Here is a 19,150-nt window from a genome sequence, read left to right on the forward strand (position 1 = left end):
CTTCTGAATGAAGCCAATAATTCTGCCGATCTAACTCCTTTGGGATCAAATAAATTTGTAGTTCTGACGTCTGTTGAAACGGCTAACAGCACCAGATATCCCAGATATATTGTAAACTTGTTGTGAACCTTCTGAGAGCGTTTCTTTGGCCTTCCTCTGGTAGTTGTAGCTGCTGTCACCATAGACTTTAACAGGGCGCGCAGCTGTGACCGGTCCCAAATATGGCGGCGATAGAATACAGTGACGTCACATGAAACCCATCTATAGCCGTCAGGCTAATTGTAGTAACCTACAACACTGCATCTACAATGTACTATTCAATAGTTGCGTAGTCTATTACACAAGTCTGTATTTTTCTAACGTCAGATACCCTTACAGAGAGCACGCTGCTACACATACAAACCATAAGAGCTTCATACCGGTTATACATGTCAGCCATCATTTCAACCTCCAGCTCCGCGGCGAGCTGCTGCGCTTTCATGGGGTCCATCTCTGCAAATGACCTTTTCGTTCACCCTCGCTCAAAACCCACCGGACAGCGCCTGGGTCCCGTTCAACAAAGGGCTCTGACAGCCTGCTTAACCTTCAGTGTGTGTGCCTGACCGGAGGAAGTACCCACGTGGATCCTTTCCATCCAGCGTTGTAATTGGCACTTCCGCTGACAATAAAGTTTTCTATTCAAAACACTGCTTCTCTGGTTGCTCCTTCATTGCTGTTGTGCATGAATTTACGCTCTGCTTATAGATTTTTTTTTTTTTAATGACAATGCCGTTATTAGTATTGTACTGTTTTATTGCTTTATTTTATACTTTCACTTGCTTGTGCAGAACTTTTGTCGGCCTTGCGTTACTAAATGTGCTACATAAATAAACTTTTATTTAGCTATTACCAGTGTTTTCGCATCTTTTTACCAATTCCCGTGACTTCCGGTTACTAGATACAGATTTTAAAAAATATTTTTTAACGAAATCACTCATAAAAAGTCAATTCTAACTGATAAAATGTTTTAAAGCTAAGCTGCACAACTAAAAAAAAATGTATATTTACTATCACATTTTTTTCAAATTACCTGATATTTTGACATTCTTTTGCCTATATTGCTATATTTTATTCTGTATGTTATATTTTACACTTATTTCTTATAAAAAATGTCATATAACATCAAAGGATAAGTTACCCAAATAAAATCAGACCCCAATAATTACACCAAATAGTTATATATCAAATAATTAAGCACACATCCAAAAGTGTGATATGAACTTATTTAATATATAAATTTATTTATAATTATATACATAATTTTGTATGAAACTATACATGTGAGACAATCAAAAATAAATTGATAGGCCAATTCACTTTAGTAACATCAAACTGACCAAAAAAGGGAATTCTCACCATTTGATATATTAAACTTTGGGTTTTAAGAACTTTCAAACATCTGCTATTGACTTCAAAATGTGAAAGATGTATGCTTAACGTGAACATAAAATTTTACTCCGTCTCTCCTCCAGTGACATCTACCTCCTCTTCTTCAGTGGTATCCAACTCATCCTCTTGGTCCAAAAGATCCTCAATGGGCAGAATGACGGCCTGTCTAGCTGCCAAAAGCCCTAATGGAAACTCTTCTACAGACTCCCCAAGAACATCTACTTCAATATCCTCTTCATCTAAGTGGCAGTCCTCTTTTGATTCTGAATCGGCTTCAGCAGACAGAACCATTGAGACATCTTCACTGCACACATTGGGGCTGCTTAAGTTTGAACCTTCAGAAGGAGCATCTGTGCTTATTTCTTGAGGACAAGCTATGAGGACAAAACAGCAGCATCAGGAATATTGATTATAACTAACAATGTGCAAAAATTATAGATCTAAATTTCACAATTTTACCTCCTTTTGATGGATCGTCTGCAATCTTAGAACTTGCAATGTGTCCTTGACTCAATTCCTCTTCCACCAGAAGGATCCGTTCATCGATCATCTCACCACTGTACTGGGCCTCCTCCACATCAATACCATCATCATCCAACCCACTGTTGGTTTCCCAACATCCCTCATTCAAATCGAGCAGAGCATTTTCCTCTACAAATTCATGTGCACTCAGAACTTCAGTTTCTTCTGCCGCCATATTTTCTTTGATTATCTGATCCTCTTCGTTCCTACCTAAATCCTCTTTTTCATTGTTCTTCATACAATCGGCCACCCAGCCAATATCCTGGGTGTCAACATTTTCACTCTCTGAGGTCATCTCAACCGAACACTCATTAAAAACCGTAGCTTCCGAGTTTTGTTCATCTCCAAGGTCTTCTGCTTGTGCGCTATCAGGATTCAAACAGAAATTCATTTCTACTCCCTCCATCACTATCAGTTCATTGGTGGCAACAACACAGTCCATCTTTGTGGGTGACAAATCATGATCAGCATCATCAATATCCTCAACAGAGGTCATCATGTCCTCCATTATGTCCTCCTCAGATGTTAACAGGACATAAATCTTAGTTGTATCGTCCTGAATGTCTGTTCCAATCTCACTTTCTAAATCACTATTCTGTAAAACAGTGGCTGATCTAGTTGAGTTCTCCTCGATTGAAAAATCTCCATGTTTAACTGAACATTTCACGTTATCTGGCATGTCTCCACATGACAACGGTGACCTCGATTGATTGTCAGATAGCGCCACGTCTTCCTTTCCGTTTATCAGCATAGACGTCTCTGCCTTTTTTTTCTCCCCACAAATGCCCTCATTGATCTGTTCACTGCTATTCATCACTAATTTACTATTAACGTCTTCACTTTTCCCTCCTTGGAATTTTTGAAGGCTAAAAGATGTGTTTCGCAGTCTTGATGTTAGCTGCTGATCAATATTCAGTGAACTCCTACATGCGGGACTTCCAACACGTGGAAGAGCCTGATGGAAAATCTGATCAAGAATACTTGGTCCCTTCGTCTGGCCAGCAAACTTTAAGCGAGAATTTGGTGTTTCCTGTGCAAAATTGCTGTTGACATCTATTTCTTCCATTTCTGTTGAGTCTTTCTCCGGTTGTATATTTGGTTCTTGCTTTTTACCATGTTCAATCTCATTGTCTGTCTTAGTTTCTTCCTCTTCACAATCATCTTGGCCTGAAGTGGGCAATTTCTTTGCGTTGTTACACATGGGATCTACAGGAGTTGTTTTGGGTTTAGGTGGTCTGCCACGACGACGTTTTACAACACGTGTGCGTGTTGGTTTAGGTAAAACTACATGTTCATCTACATGTTCACATTGTTTACTGGTGGTGTTCAACGTTGGCATTTTTTTACTGAGAGGTGAAGAAATTTCTCGTCTTCTCTTCATACCTGCAGCTACTCTTCTAGTAATTCGAGTACTGACTCCATATGTATTTGATGGCTTAATGTTTCCACAATGAGGCTCATCACACTCGGATATTATCGGTTGAACTTGATCCTCATTTTCTAGGTTTTGACACTTTGTGTACCCTTTCACTTTTGACTTTTGAGCTGTACGCCTCCGTTTTCTCGTCTTTCTCTGCTTAGGATGCTCACTAGCATCGCTCACATCAGGCTGAGCAATGTTTGAGCTACTCCCACTTATTAAATCATTGTGTGAAAAGGAAGTCTTTAATTCTTGCATTTCTGCAGGGCCAAGGCATGATTGATTCTGGCAGGCGTTGAGGTCACGCTGTGGACGTGGGCAGGGGGAATCAATCATTGATCTTAGAGGGAAGTCCAATATCAGTGGTGATTCAGAAAGCCACAAGGGAAAGTTTTGTGTTTCTGAGTCCTGCCTGTGTGACTGTTTTGATGGAACATCACTGTCTCCTTTTTCTGATTCAAGGGGAGAAAGGCATTTTTGCAGATTGAAATCTGGCCTGTCATCAGGTATGCTGGTCATAACAAGGCTTGGCATTTCACCTTCTACAACAGAGTCTGGGACAGCTGTGGCTTTTGGGGTTAAAATCAAGCCTTCTGTAAGTGAGGGGGTAGAGTTTCTTGACACAGTTGCCAGATTCTGAACTTTGTTCAAGTGGTCCTGTTTAGGTAACTGGGTCAGAAGCTTGACTGTATTGGATCTTGACTGATTGTGGTCTAAAAAAAAAAATAAAATTTGTAAAGTCAGGGATGCAAAGTATCATGAACCAAAGACATTCCAAGATTATACTTTACCTTTACCTCTTTGCCCTGGAGACCCAACTAGAGTTGCTGTCTTGCTAACATCAGATTCCCTTTGATCTGGTTCACAACTTTGCACTTGAGTAGAAGCCTCAGCGCCCATTTGCCCACCTTTTTGTTCCTGAAGAGGACCTAGCTGATCCAACGGCAGGATGTTTAAACCCATCATGAACATATCCTCCAAGAGCATTGCAATATGTTCATCAGATTCGTCTGCTTGGGGAGGGCTGGAAGATAATGTTGGTATTTCCAAAGGGGAAGAGACAGAAATGTGATGTGGAGTATGAAGACATTTATCTGAAGAGGCATGCGTGGAGGAATTAGAGGGTGAAACAGGCAGGTCCGTTGGTGGGGTGAGAGTTTCAAGACTTTGACCACGAAGTACATTAGATGGGAAGCTCTTTAGTCAGATATAGAGTAAAAATAAGATTATAAAAAGAACATAGGAGAACATAATGAAAGGAAATTTTGCTGAAGAAAAGTGGGACTTAATTTTATACAAGTACTGTAATATATTTAACCAAATAAAGCATGGTTATACTCACCAACGGTGCATTTTTACTAAATAGGGTAAAATAGGGTAAAAACTGTAATATTGTGAAAATATTATTACAATTTTAAGTCATTGTTTTCCGTTTTAATTTTTTAAATTGTAATTTATTCATGAATTTTCAGTCTTCAGTGTCACATGATCCTTCAGAAATCATTCTAATATACTGATTTGGTACTCAATGCTCAATTTCTTATTGTTATCAGTGTTGAAAACATTGAAAACAGTTGTGTTGCTTAATTTTTTGTGGAAATTGTATTGTTGTGGTGAATTGTAATGTAAGAGTCCTCAGTGTCACTTTTGATCTATTTTTTTTTTTTTAAATATACAGTCAAACCAAAATTTATTCAGACACCTTGAACATTTCATTCATTAATACAGTTTATTCACTATCTTTAAAAAAATGGTAATGAAATATGACAAGATATCAGAGTTAAACTGTGTCAGAAAAAATTATTCTTAATTATGTCAGATAAAATTTAAGCAAAACATGGTCAGGACAAAGTGTCTGAATAAGTTTTGGTTCCAAATTGTTATCAATTTTACCTGTAGTTCTCTGTATGAAGAATTATTGGGTATAATAGTAAAAATATCAAAAATGTCTGAATATTTTTTGGTTTGATACACACATACACATATCTCTTATGCTCATCAAGCCAAGCCATGATGAAAATTCAGCTTTGCATCACAGAAATAAATTATATTTTAAAGTATATTAAAATAGAAAAAAAAAAAAATAAATAAAAAAAAAAAATAAAAAATAATATATATATATATTTCTATTTTAATATACTTTAAAATATAATTTATTTCTGTGATGCAAAGCTGAATTTTCATCATGGCTTGGCTTGATGAGCATAAGAGACTTCTTTCAAAAACATTAAAAAATAGTAATGTCTCCAAACTTTTGACCGGTACTGTATATATTGATGTTAATGTTAATATTAGTCATATATTTTGCCAAACATGCATAGTTTGTATGATAAAATGTAATGCATTCAATTGATCAAAAGTGAGAGTAAATATTTCTGTTTCAATCAAATAAATGCTGTTCTTTTAAACTTTCTATTCATCAAAGAATCTATTCTCTGTGTGTGTGTGTGTGTGTGTGTGGAATATATAAACAATGCTTTATTTGTCTAAATGCTGTTATAAATGGCAACAAATATAGCACAGAGATTTTGAATATAAATCTTTACCTGAGTTCGAGGTCCACACTCTTTCACTTCTTCTGGCTTTGTCTCACTCTCACCTTGGACGGAAACGAGGAGGTTACTCTCCCAGAAAGCTCCACTCATTCTCCTCAGTTTTATCTTGACTTTAAGCTGGTCCAATTTGGCCTCTTTCTGTTCAGCAGTGGTGTTTTTTTGTCCGTTATCTGCCTCTAAAAGCTTCTGGAAGTCTTTCCCTGAAACAGTCTTACTCCTTTCCACCACTCCAGTTTGGTTTGATTTGTTCCCTTCAACATTAAGAATCTTTATCTGGTTTTGTTGTTGAGTTAATTTCTGTAACTGGCTTTCTCTCTTTGCCATTTTCCACCTTTTCTTGGCTTTTGTTTTATGATGGTTCGATACCGATGCTTCTGTCATGTCAGCGAGGGAAGGAACAGTGACGTTACTGATCAAATTAAAACCTCTAGTTGGATTGGCTTCATCAAACAACTGCAAATCAGGCTCCAACAAGCCACAAGGTTGCACTGAAGATACAGTGCTTTGTGTCTTCAAAGGCTCAGACACAATTTCACTTTCCTGGCTCTTCATGTTGTCTTCAGTCTGTACACCAGTCTCTTTCCAGCATCTCCCAACATCCATAACTCCTTTGCCCACCCACACTCTCTTTTTTTCAAAAAGGTTTCTGAGTCCAAGTCTGTGGGCAGCAGCCATTATTTCCTCATGTTCGCTCTGACTCTCGATCTCCATTCCCCCCGTGTACAGGAACCCAACTAGCTTCAGTAATGCATGAGATCCTACAGCCTCAAGGCTCAGAAGCCTGTTCTGCCCTGCTTGTGGAGCAGGGGACATGGAAAGGATTCTTGAGAAGATGGGGCTTAGAGCAGCTAACACACAACTGTGAGCTGGAACACAGACACCTGAAGAATTGAAAAGTGATTTTAGATTATAGGAAAAGCATTCGTTTCACTGTTACTTGCTGGTGGAATAATCTTCCCAATCCTATCCGGACAGCCGAATCCCTGACAATATTCAATGAACCAGCTGAAAACTAATCTCTTCAGCATGCAAAAATCTTGACTATTTTTTCATCTCTCACAATTTCTTAGCTTGTACTGTTCGGAACGATGTCTGAAACATTGTATTACCAGTTAACCAGTACCAATAAAGTTTTTTTTCTTCAGAAATTGGTGGAGAATGCGGGAATGATTTAACAGCATAATGAACTGTTTTCTTGGATTAAGAAGTAAAACATCTGTCGGCTTTGTTGTGAGTCTTACACTGAGTAAATTACCGACGATCACAGAATTTCATAGCCGGTTTGACTTTCTATCGTTGTAGCATCTGTTTTCATGTTGTAGCAGGTGCTGTTTTGTAAGCGAAATTAGCAAACACAAGCTAATCTACTCTCTTCTTGTATTTAATGCCTCTATAAGATGAATCAATTGTTGTATTCCTCAATTGTAAGTCGTTTTGGATAAAAGCGTCTGCTAAATTAATAAATCTAAATGTTAAAGCATAGGAAAATTTATTTTTCAAGTACCACAATACAGGAAGCAGTCTACAATGCAAAAAATGCTTTTCTTACTTAGAGTTTTTGTCTTGTTTCTAATCCAAATATCTAAAAATTCTTAAATCAAAAAGGATTTTCTAGACAAGTACAAAATTATTGTATTGTTTTCAGAAAAAAAAGTCAAAATTGGGGTCCAATGGGGTAAGCAAAAAAAAATCTTATTTCAAACCGAAAACAAGATTATATTGCTTACCCCATTGGCAGATTATTTTGCTTGTTTTAAGGAAAAACGCACTTAATTTTTACTTATTTTTTCTGAAAACAAGACAATACTTTTTACTTAAAATTTTACGACACATAGGATTCATTTATGACAGTAGATATTCATATTCAGTAGATATTCATAAGTGCACGGAAATAGAGCACTTTAAGTACATTATGGAAGTGTACTGTGTACTAAAATAAAGTGTATTTTACTGCACTTTTTTTTTTTCACCTGGGTAGACACTCTGACATCTGACATCTGACTGTTTGTCTCACTATTTTTATTATCACACTGGCAGATATTGATAATTTTACTTAAGTAAAATGTACTCAATTTAGATCCCCTCAGGAAACAAGACTAAATATCTTATATCATTTTCTTATATAGAAAATCCATCTTGATTTAAGAATTTTTAGATATTTGTAATTGAAATAGGTTGAAAAATACTCAGTACGAAAAGCATTTTTGCAGTGTGAATGAATGAGTGAACTATTTAAACATCACTTGCACTTTAAAAAGGGGGAGGAGACCGAAGGAAACTCTGGGTTTACCAAAGAAAACCTGCTTCTGGTTAGGTTCAGAGTAAGTTACCATAGTAACTGACTCTGAGTAGAAGTTACCTCTCATTCTGAAACCCAGAGTTTCCCTCATTTCGGGGTTAACATGCCTAGAGTTTTCACTTAACCTCCTTTCTGAAACAGGCCCCTGGTCTTCATATGATTTGTTTACAATATGCAAGTAATAAACATGACAGTTTTTTCCAATGACAATGAGTTTACAATCTCCAACACAGAAGATCTCTGCTCTTACCCTCCGTCTGCAGAAGTGTGTCACAGAAGATGCTTCCCTGCTGCTGCTTCTGAAGTTCACCAAGTAGGAACAATGCAAAGTCAGGATGCTGATACTTCCACATGCTGGCATCAACTTAAGTCTAAAATACATTTAGAAACTTCAAAACAAAAGGTAAAGCTGTTAATGATCCAGAAAAATACATCTTTCTTCAATTTTGCGAGTATATATTTACTTACTTTTGTGTTATAAATTCAAATCCAACAGCTGTAGACTAAAAAAACAAAAACAACAACAACATTTGGATAAACAGATCGCTTTTACATTGCTTTAATGGGCCTATAAACATAGAGAAGACAAAGAGGCTGTGATTGGAAGTTTGAGGAGTGATCAGGCAATTTTAAACTAAATTCAAAACATTAATGTTATTTTGTATTAAATAGCAAATAAATGCATGAGTTCAGTCATACTCTCGATCTCGAAAGTCACAAAATGTCAACTGATCCTGATATCGCTGGTATTTCCACCGCGTTTTCATCCGCTAAGTGCGCGTGCTTCACTAATACTTGCTAGGATACCCATATTATGATCCAAAATAAACAAAGATAATTTTACATACGCAAACACAGGTGATCTGTAGGACACGTGAGTCGCTGTATTACAATCTCATGTCAACCGACTCTCGCTCCACTCGTCAGTCACTAGCGTCATCTAGAGGTGAGGTTTTGATCGCGGTGATTCGAATATTTTGAATCGGTTCACCAAAAAGATTCATTCACTGATTTGTGAACCCACGTCGTTGTGCGACCGTAGACATTATAGGTGGCGGCCATTTGAGAAACGAGTGTTGAATTATTCACTCAAAACTATTTTGTGTATAGCCATTTTTTTTTACACATTTATCCTGGCTCGCTGTTTTCTTGTGCCACTGAGAAATCTAGCTTTTAAACTACTAAACTAAAACTATTTCAAGCTTCAAGCTTCAAACTTAAAGCTTTTAAAACAACTCCAAACTTTCTGGCTAGGCTTTTTCAAGCCAACTTAAAGTTTGTCTACGAACTTTACTCATCTAGTTTATAGTTTTACCGCAGTCTCATATTTCCTTGTCTAGAGCAGTGTTTCCCAACCCCCACTAGGGGTCGTTAAAGATTTAGCTTACTCTAGTTTGAGGGTTTCCAATGAATGCAACGGTTTGCGGTTTGACTACTATACAGTTCTCTACGATTTGTATTACAGTTTAATATTTTAATCATCATTAAAAATCTATTTGATTACCAGGATTTGGGAAAAACTCACTGTAAATACTGTCCAGAATTAAGTAAAATTAGCAAGGCGCATCATGCAACGTTGGTTTCGAAAAGCTTTGTTTACAGTAGAGAAACAGCTCTATAAGCGCCACCTACTGTACTGACAGAAACTGGATTTATATTTTTATTCGGCCTGTCTGTGTTTTTGTGTCTCTGTTTGTGTAAATCAGACAATTTTTTATGCGCTGTTGTAAATTTTAACCCGTTGATGGGAAATAATGTAAAAAAAATCAAATATGGTAATAATATGGTATCTAGTATTGTTCATGGAGATGATAAAATACCTATAATCATTTATGTTTACAAAATGGTTTAAAAGCTGAAATATGAGGCTTATTTTATAAAACTTTTTTGTCAATACTTTATTTGAACATGTAGAAGGCCTACATGTTAGCAGATAACATTATGTTGTAAGTCACCCAAACCAACACTGTAATTCATTTAAATTCTGTCCATTAATGTTAGTAATGTTTCTGCTGTTGTTAAATTTATTAAATTAACAAATGATTTTGTAATTCCTGTTAGTGTTGTGTGGTGGGGGTTCACAGTCTTGTGAAATATGTGAGGTATAGCCTAATTTGTAGGCTTATTTCTAGGCTTAGAAAAGACACGCAAATTGAAATCTTAAAACTCCATGGGCATTTTTATAATTAATATACAGGTGCTGGTCATATAATTAGAATATCATCAAAAAGTTCATTTTTTTATTGTATATTATTATTTATTTTTTTTAAATTTTGATGATTAGAGCTTACAGCTCATGAAAGTCCAAAATCCAGTATCTCAAAATATTAGAATATTTCCTAAGATCAATCAAAAAATGGATTTTCAAAACAGAAACGTTCAAGTTCTTTTAAGTATGTTCATTTGTACACTCAATACTTGGTCGGCAGCACATATTACAGCAAATGACTTGCTCCTAGCACAAATTACAGCATCAGTGAAGTGTGGCATGGAAGTGATCAGCCTGTGGCACTGCTGAGGCACTATTGAGCCTTCAGATCATCTGTATATTGTTGGATCGACTGTTTCTCATCTTTCTTTTGAAAATATCCCATAGATTCAGGGGTCAGGCATGTTTGCTGGCCAATAAAGCACAGTAACATCATGGTCAGCAAACCACTTAGAAGTGGTTTTTGCACTGTGGGCAGGTGCTAAAGTCCTGCTGGAAAAGGAAATCAGCATCTCCATAAAGCTTGTCAGCAGATGGAAGCATAAAGTGCTCCTAAATCTCCTGGAAGATGGCTGCATTGACTTTGCACTTGATAAAACACAATGGACCAACACCAAGAGATGTCACGGCCCCCCAAATCATTACTAACTTCAGAAACTTCCCACTAGACTTCAAGCATCTTGGATTCTGTGCCTCTCCAGTCTTCCTTCAGACTCTGGGACCATGATTTCAACATGAAATGCAAAATTTAGAGGACTTTTGACCACTGTTCACTGTCCAGTTCTTTTTCTCCTTAGCCCAGGTAAGATGCTTCTGACGTTGTTTCTGTTTCAGAAGTGGCTTGGTAGTCCTTTTCCTGAAGATGTCTGAGTGTGGTGACTCTTGATGCGCTGACTCCGGCTTCATTCGACTCATTGTGAAGCTCTCCCAAGTGTTTGAATTGGCTTTACTTGACAGTATTCTCAAGCTTGTGGTCATCCCTGTTGCTTGTGCACCTTTGCCTACCCAATTTCTTCCTTCTAATCAACTTTGCATTTAATATGCTTTGATACATCACTCTGTAAACAGCCACCACATTCAGTAATGACCATCTGTGACTTACTCTCTTTGTGGAGGGTGTCAATGATTGTCTCCTGGACCACTGCCATGTCAGCAGTCTTCCGCATTAGTGTGGTTTCAAAGAACAAGAGATACCCGGAATTTATACTGTAGGGATGGTCATTTAATGAAACTCAAATGTAAATATTCTAATATTTTGAGACACTGGATTTTGGACTTTCATTAGCTGTACGCTCTAATCAACAAATTAAAAAAAAAAAAAAAAAATAAATAAATAAAAAAAAACACTTTTGAAATGTTTTACTTTACATGTAGGGAATGTAGAATATATGAAAGTTTCACGATATTCTAATTATATGACCAGCACCTGTATATTTCTAGTTATGCCAAGCTCCAAAATATTTTACCAGGTAGAAATGACGAGTAAAAATCGAGTATATAACGAGTATATATATATAAACCTTATCTTTAATCCTTGACCAATAAATCACAAACAACTGGAAACATCATGTAAATTCATTGGTTAAAAAGGGTGGAAACCATAAAGAACATTCAGCTCTTAAAACTTCTGTAATCCTGAAATTTATTTTACAGAAAATAGGAGTGTCCGGTCAGGGCTTCAAATATTCTTGTGGACAATGAGAGTCAAAAAAGGATGAGAACCGCTGGTTTATTAGTTTCCAGTATTCTTTTTAAGCTGACAACTAGCAGTTCTCACTGTCTTCACTAGTTTGTAATTATACTTTAAGAAAAAAAAAAAAAAAAAAAGGAAAAAAAGTTGAATCAATTCCACAATGATACCATATGCGTCAACCATATTTCCCAGTAAGCCACTGAACTCTATAAGGTGTTAAAATGGATTGGTCAAATGTATCACTCTTATTTCATTACATTCTCAAGTGAAGAATTCTAAATAATGTATTATGTATTAAATGTGTTAATGTACAAAAATGCTCTGTGAATCACACAATAATTCACTGTCAGAACCTTGGAAAAAAAAAATCATTCTTTTATTTAAAAAAAAACAGTATTGCTAAGTTACATGTTTCAATTCATGAAAGAAAGGTGCAATGTTTAAGACCAAAGGTAAAGTGTTGAAATATAGGAATAATGAATCAAGATCCACTTGTTAGTGTTGCAGAGAAACGGCATGTCAACTGACAGCACGACACAGAAATTTTCCTTTCGTCTTGAATTAAAAGATATAAACTGTAATGCATTCATTTAAAAAATAAAACTGATTGCATATGCATTCACCCACGACACCCCAGAAAAACAATATTAGCCCCAATCATAAAATATAGAAAAGAAAGAGCAACAGGACAAAAACCAAAAAGGAAAAAAAAAAAAATAATAATTAAAATTAACAAATATTCTCTGGTATATATAGTTAAATGTGCTTTTATTTTATCTTATTTTCTCATCAAGCTAGAATCAAAATCTGAGCTCTTGCTTAATCCTGCCTGAAAGAGATGCAATTTTTTTGTAATTAAAAGACTCATTTATCTGCCTCCCTCAACACTGAACAATCGATTGATTCCTCAAACTTGTTTGTGAACAGCCTCCTCTATCAGGATTCGGACTTCTGGTCTTCGGACTCCAACCTTTCCTTTACTGACTGTAGTGTCTTGAAACATTGTATTACAATTGGCAAACAGGAGATTAAAAAGGCATTGGGGGAAAAAAAAAAAAAAAATCAGTCCACTGACCCCTAGTGCTATTCAGTCTCTATTCAGTAAATATCTACAACAGACTTACTGTGCATTTTGAATATGCAGTCTAAGAAACAAGCACTGTACTTATGGATCTCAGAGAAAAAAAACAAAACAAAAAAACAATGCATATACATCCTCAAATGTACACTCGTTTACTCTCTACACAGACAGGCACTGGAACCAAGAGGCAGAAAGGTGGCCGAACGTCCCTGTTCACCGCTTATCACAAACACACACTCACACGACGCGATGAGCAAGTGAGGCACTCCAAGTATGCAGAGTGGATTTGTGAGATGCAGTCATATTTACACATTCATTTATATTCAGACAAGTGAAAAAAGCCCGAACTAGGTCCACCCGTTTCACAAAATATTGAAAAGTGGGAGCACTGATCTAAGACCAGGGCAACCAATTGTCTCCGAGAGTTAAAGGCTCTTCTGTTCTCTTCTTTTGCTACTTAAATTGTTTATTAAAAATTAAGGGGGAGGAACACACAGAAAATAATTACTGTCAGTGACAATTTCAAAGACCAAACCAAAGGGGGAATAAAAGAAATCCCAAATCAGCTCTCCCATTCTGGAGCGCTTCGCAAACTTGTCAAGGTTTACAATTTAAGGAGTCCCAAAGAGCACAACTGTACTCATCTACCACTAGAGGTCTTTCTTGAATGCTACCAGTTTAAAAAAAATAAAAATAATCTCCCAAATCCCTCTGCCTCTTTTGTAATGCTTCATCAACGCTGTCAGAACAACCCCTTCCTAGAGACTGAACACTCAACGAGACCATCCACAAAAACCACAGATGGATAACTTAAGGGGAATTGGTGGTCATCTAGTGCTTTTAGAAAACCATGACCAAAAAAAAAAAAAAAAAAAAAAAAAAAAAAAAAAGATAGGCCTCATGTCTGTCACGATGCGTTGAGACATAAAACTTACAGAGATGTTCTATATACATTAATTTCTGCAGGCCACATATGACTGTTGCAATTTGGCATTACCTTTTTATCAATGTGAACCACAAAGCAGGATGAAGCAAAAGAATCAAAATACCATTGCCATACTATACTAGTGTTCTAATAGATGCTTAAGCAAAAAAGAAAAAAAAAAATGGTTTATAAAGCTTGATAAGCTGGGGATGTGACTAAATAGACCTTTTAGTCTCTAGTGTTTCCATTATTTGACAACAAAAAAAGTGGTATGGACCAAAATCAAGACAGGAATTCATTGTGTAGTGTCCATTTTAAGTAGTGGCTGTTCTCAATCACATTGATCTCAATAAGAGTAGGAGAGTGACAACTAGAGAATGTTGAAAACTACGGAAGGGTCTTTGCGATTAGTGGCAATGGTCCCGTAAGTGATGAGATCAGAGGCTCAGCAGGGACAGTAGGCAGGAGGAGGAAACTCACGGCGGGTGATGCACACGATCAGTTTTTCTGTGGAGAGAAACAGATGAGACGTGAAGGTCAAGCGTGGTACTCTTTCATTAAGTTTACTAATAACGAGGGAAAATGATTCAGTAATGTGTCATCAAAGAGCTGCGATGAAAATTTGTGCATATTACACAAATAATATCGCCTATTTTCTGGCAAAGTGATGACAGATAAAACCACTGAAACATCAGTCATGTGACCAAACTGGACACATGAGGGGGAGTGATCAGTGTTGGGGAGTAACTAACTGATAGTAGTGACGCTACTAATGGAACATGACAGTGGCTGAGCTGTTTCCTGAATATTTGTCAATTTTATTTTAATGTAAATCAGTGTAGTATATGAAATATTGGCCTCTCAGTCATTTGTTTTTGACTTTAGCTGACTAAATTTGATCTATTTGAGATCCTAGTTTAATGCACCAGATTTAAAAAAATGAATAAACATTAATTACGGTAAAAAAAAAAAAAACATGTTAAAATTTAACGCATTTAACGCACTTACCCCGCCCCAGACCTACGTGGATCATCTGACATTTCATACAGTTGATTGAACTCACTGTGCTACGAAGCCTACAGAATGCAGTTAGAAAGTCCCAAAAATTCAAGATATGGGGGCAAAATTGCAGCCGTTTTGAGTTTTTGTCTCACATTTAGATCACGAGTTAAGCAATATCACACGAGTGCTGTTTTTGTCCCATAGCCTACATAACAAGTGCAAATGCAATACTGATTTTATACAACAGTTCAGTAAATAAGAAGCTAATATTGTGTTATTTTAGACACAATGTTGTCTATTTTGTTCAATTTTGTTGTAATTTTGTCCAATGAAAATATAAAAGGCAAGCAGAACTGTTAGTCTCCGCACAATGCACAGCAGTTTTATTTCTGAATCCGCTTTTTGAACGAACTTAGTGAAACTAATGATTCAACGAACTGTTCACAAAAGACCTGTTGGACTTGAAGCGGCGCTACACAGACCGATCGGTGTACTATGAAGTCAGAGTACAGCGAGAGCAATTCAAAAGCAAACGGAGCCATCTGCTCTCACAGTACTTTGATGTCATACGCCGACCGGTCTGTGTAGCGCCATTTCAAGTCCAACAAGAGAACCATTTAATTCACTCCTGAATGAATCAGCCGTTTGAATGAATCGAATGAATGTTACCTACTGGCAGTTTTAGTTTCTTATTTAGAGTCTAATTTAATTTTTTTTTTCTTCTTCATATTTTGTATTAATTAAAAAAACAACGGTATAGTTAACCCAAAAATGAAAATTCAGTCATCATTTACTCAATCTCATGGTCCAAAAGTTCATGTGTAATAAATTCTATGTTGAATCAAATCAAATATTTCTTTCTGAAGCTACTTTTTTGTAATGTCTATTTGATGCTTTACACAATAATGACTTCAAGTTATCTTTTGGGAGTAATTTCTCAGCCACAATTAAGTTGCGATTAATTAATCACCACATCATGTAATTAGATTAAAAACAGCCCTAATTTAAAGTAGGGATGGGCATTTTTCCAAAATATTGTATTCGAATATTTGGGCTCGTAAAAAACGAATATTCGAATATTCGTTTATTTAAATGAGGTTAAACGAGAAAGACGTTATTGTTTTATATTCATCAATATTTTGTAACCATTTCTGAACAAGCTTACGATTAGGCAATATACACAACAAGCTTACATTATATTCTTTTAGTTCAAAGCATTAAACAATATGTGTAAACAGAAAATATTAAGAACAAAAGCATTTAATATCAAGCAGCGCGAGCGGGAAAAATACTATTAAAGCAGACAGCGCAAGTTATTGTACAAAACGTACATAATACACTCGAGTCAGTATATGGTTATCGTGTTTATATTGTTTCACATGTTTATGTTGAGAAAAACAATAATATCCACATGCTCGGGTCAGAAAACGAGCCGTGCTGACAGACGTTGCAGAGACACAAAGATAATAATAGCCTACATAACTGTGTGCTAAGCTAAGTTTCTAACAGTAGCACTTTGTTTTCGGTTCGTAAATATGTCTCCCTCCACGAAACTTAAAGGAAGCATATGTCTCAAAATCATTTTGCTATCAGATAAGTTATCATCTTGGCTCACTCGGGGATAACTTACAGCTGCGCTTACCTGTCTGAATGCAGTGATGGACAGCCGTCTTTCCTCACTCGACGGGTATTTTGATTTTATGTGCTTTCTCATTATGGTGTTGATATTATGATAACTCGGTTTCATTAATTAACTTGATCAAAAGTAATTCCATTTTGTAAGATCATTTTCATCTAAGTAATTACAAACTTTGCGAGGCAGACGACAACATTATGTTACGATCAAATAAAATAAACTTGTTAAACACGCTCCACAGCGCCACCCGGTGCATTTAGTTATAACTGCGAGTGTTAGTGCTTAGCATTTATCATGGATTCACTGCATTTACGGCCAGCAAAGCAACATAGTAAAATTCGAATAGTATTTTTATTTTTCGAATATTAATTACAGAACGAATATTCGATTATTCGACTATTTGTGCACATCCCTAATTTAAAGCCATCATCCCATTTCAGATCCTTGTTTTTTCACAAGATAAATAAAAATCATAAAATAAACAAGTTTTTTAAACTACTTTTAAACTTAAACTACTTTTCAGTACCTGTAGCTTGACTAATTTAACTACTGTAAATTTGGAGTAGCTTGTAGTTGGAAAGCTAGTTTAAAAAAAAAAAAGCTTCCCCAACACTGGAAATTAGTAAACCCATTTCCACTGAAGTACAGAATAACAAAATATTGTTAATGAGGGTTAGAACCACAAATACACTGAGCAGCACACATTCACTTAAATGTACACATGAAGCCCATGCAGAAGGTGGACACACATACCATGCGTGCTCATGCACTGAGTGGGGGGAGGGGAGTGGCCTAACCATCATAAGAGTCCAACAGAGGCAAAGAGCCCCGTCTCTCCCCATACATTCCTCCCTGAGAGTCAAAGAGAAAGAGATTGACAGAGGATAAGAGAGAGAAAGGCATCGAAGAAGAGGTGAGTGATAACAGAAGGAGAGTGAGTGTGAGAGAGAGTTAGTTGAGGTGAGAACCCCTCTTAGTACTATTAGTGAAATTACAGTAGGTTAACAAGTTTCAGGTTGAGTAGTGTGTGGGTTTTAGGATGTCTGGTGTGCTGAACTGTTTGTGAAGGAAGTTGGTGAGAACACAAGTTGTTTGTTGTAACTGCACAAGGGTGGACGTTCCCCTTTGAAGGGGACGTTTACGTTACCTGAGGTGTATCTCTGTCAGAGCGATCCAGAGTGTCGTCTAAAGTGTTTCTCCGTCCTCTCTGGTCTATCGTAGAGTAAGCGTCTGGTGCCACGGACAAAATGAATTGATATTTTTTAACTCGGTGAATCACAGCACAGTGATTGCATGGAAATTGTAGTAAATTTAAAATTATTTTCCAGTGCAAACATACACATTGTATATGAAATATATAATTTTTGCAGGAAAGTGATACTTTTATTCAACAAGCAATCTGTTCAGAAGTGACAGTAAAAATATTTGTTACAAAAGATACACTTTCTCAATTAAATGCTGTTCCTCTGTTTCTATTCAGCTAAAAATGTATATTACTTATTTCACAGAACCATTTTCAACATAAATGTTTAAGCACAAATTCTAATTCAGCATATTAGACTGATTTCTGAAGGATCATGTGACATTGAAGACTGGAGTAACGGCTGATGAAAATGTGGCTTTGCCATCACAGGAATAAATTACATTTTAAAATATATTAAAATAGAAAACCATTATTTTAATTTTAATGCATCACAATATTACTGTTTTTACTGCATTTTGGGTCAAATAAATGCAGCCTTGGACATATAATAATATATAATAACAATATAATAATAAAAATAATATACATGTTATAATATAATAATCAATTTAATATTAAAAGTGCAAATTAAAGCAGATACAAAAGGGAATCATGAAAACCCAACTTGCGAATGTGGCTAAAAGCTCATTTTAGACCTTGAGTATATGCATTATGAAGTATGAGAATAAAGTATGTGCATTTTACCTGGTCCCATGTCATTTAGTGGAATCATGTCTCTGTCTCTGTCCTGTTTGCCCCCTAACAAACAGACCCAAACAAAGTCAGATCAGACACAAAGTTATATCCTGCATGTCCATTCGGCTGATAAACGCATTCAAATCCATTCAGCAAGAATGGATTGTGTTCTTACCCCTGTCTATTAGCGGCAGGGTGCTGTCCTCATATCCCCCGTTGCTGCGAGAGTTGTTAGGAGGGTTGAGGTTGACCATGAAGTCTGTTTTCTTCCAGCCGTCTTTCTCCAGTGTGCGGCGGAGCTCTTTGAAACCCCACACGATCTGCAGCACCAGCCCAGCGCCACGTACCTCTCGATCTGAGCGGTTGCTATATGGGGGAATACAGACGATTATCAAACGATATAACTACGCCTCATTAAAGAGCATTTGCTAATAAAAAAAA

General features: G+C 36.4%; 2 protein-coding genes across 18 annotated transcripts in view; both read right to left on the minus strand.

The window, feature by feature from the left end:
• timm10 (translocase of inner mitochondrial membrane 10 homolog (yeast)) overlaps positions 1 to 10,476 on the minus strand; it is a 15,757-nt gene extending 5,281 nt beyond the window's left edge. The window contains exons 1-7 of one of the 9 annotated variants that reach the window (XM_048196817.1): positions 9,073 to 9,813; positions 8,693 to 8,727; positions 8,475 to 8,613; positions 5,917 to 6,806; positions 4,168 to 4,567; positions 1,888 to 4,083; positions 1,522 to 1,802 (exon numbers count right to left, since the gene is read on the minus strand). In XM_048196817.1, coding sequence (XP_048052774.1) covers positions 1,522 to 1,802; positions 1,888 to 4,083; positions 4,168 to 4,567; positions 5,917 to 6,806; positions 8,475 to 8,577 — 3,870 coding nt within the window. In that variant the 5' untranslated portion in view covers positions 8,578 to 8,613; positions 8,693 to 8,727; positions 9,073 to 9,813. The other 8 variants (XM_048196811.1, XM_048196815.1, XM_048196812.1 and 5 more) reach the window with 8 other exon arrangements.
• Positions 10,477 to 12,484: 2,008 nt separating this feature from the next.
• ctnnd1 (catenin (cadherin-associated protein), delta 1) overlaps positions 12,485 to 19,150 on the minus strand; it is a 34,745-nt gene continuing 28,079 nt past the window's right edge. For 6 of the 9 annotated variants that reach the window (XM_048196835.1, XM_048196834.1, XM_048196839.1 and 3 more), the window contains 5 exons: positions 18,885 to 19,075; positions 18,719 to 18,772; positions 17,918 to 18,000; positions 17,568 to 17,622; positions 12,485 to 14,639 (listed from right to left, as the gene is read on the minus strand). In XM_048196835.1, the coding sequence (XP_048052792.1) occupies positions 14,578 to 14,639; positions 17,568 to 17,622; positions 17,918 to 18,000; positions 18,719 to 18,772; positions 18,885 to 19,075 (445 nt within the window). In that variant the 3' untranslated portion in view covers positions 12,485 to 14,577. Of the gene's footprint in view, positions 14,640 to 17,523; positions 17,623 to 17,917; positions 18,001 to 18,718; positions 18,773 to 18,884; positions 19,076 to 19,150 lie in introns of all 9 variants that reach the window. The other 3 variants (XM_048196837.1, XM_048196842.1, XM_048196841.1) reach the window with 2 other exon arrangements.

Source organism: Megalobrama amblycephala, linkage group LG7 (genome assembly GCF_018812025.1).
Source record: "Megalobrama amblycephala isolate DHTTF-2021 linkage group LG7, ASM1881202v1, whole genome shotgun sequence".
Taxonomy (NCBI): domain Eukaryota; kingdom Metazoa; phylum Chordata; class Actinopteri; order Cypriniformes; family Xenocyprididae; genus Megalobrama; species Megalobrama amblycephala.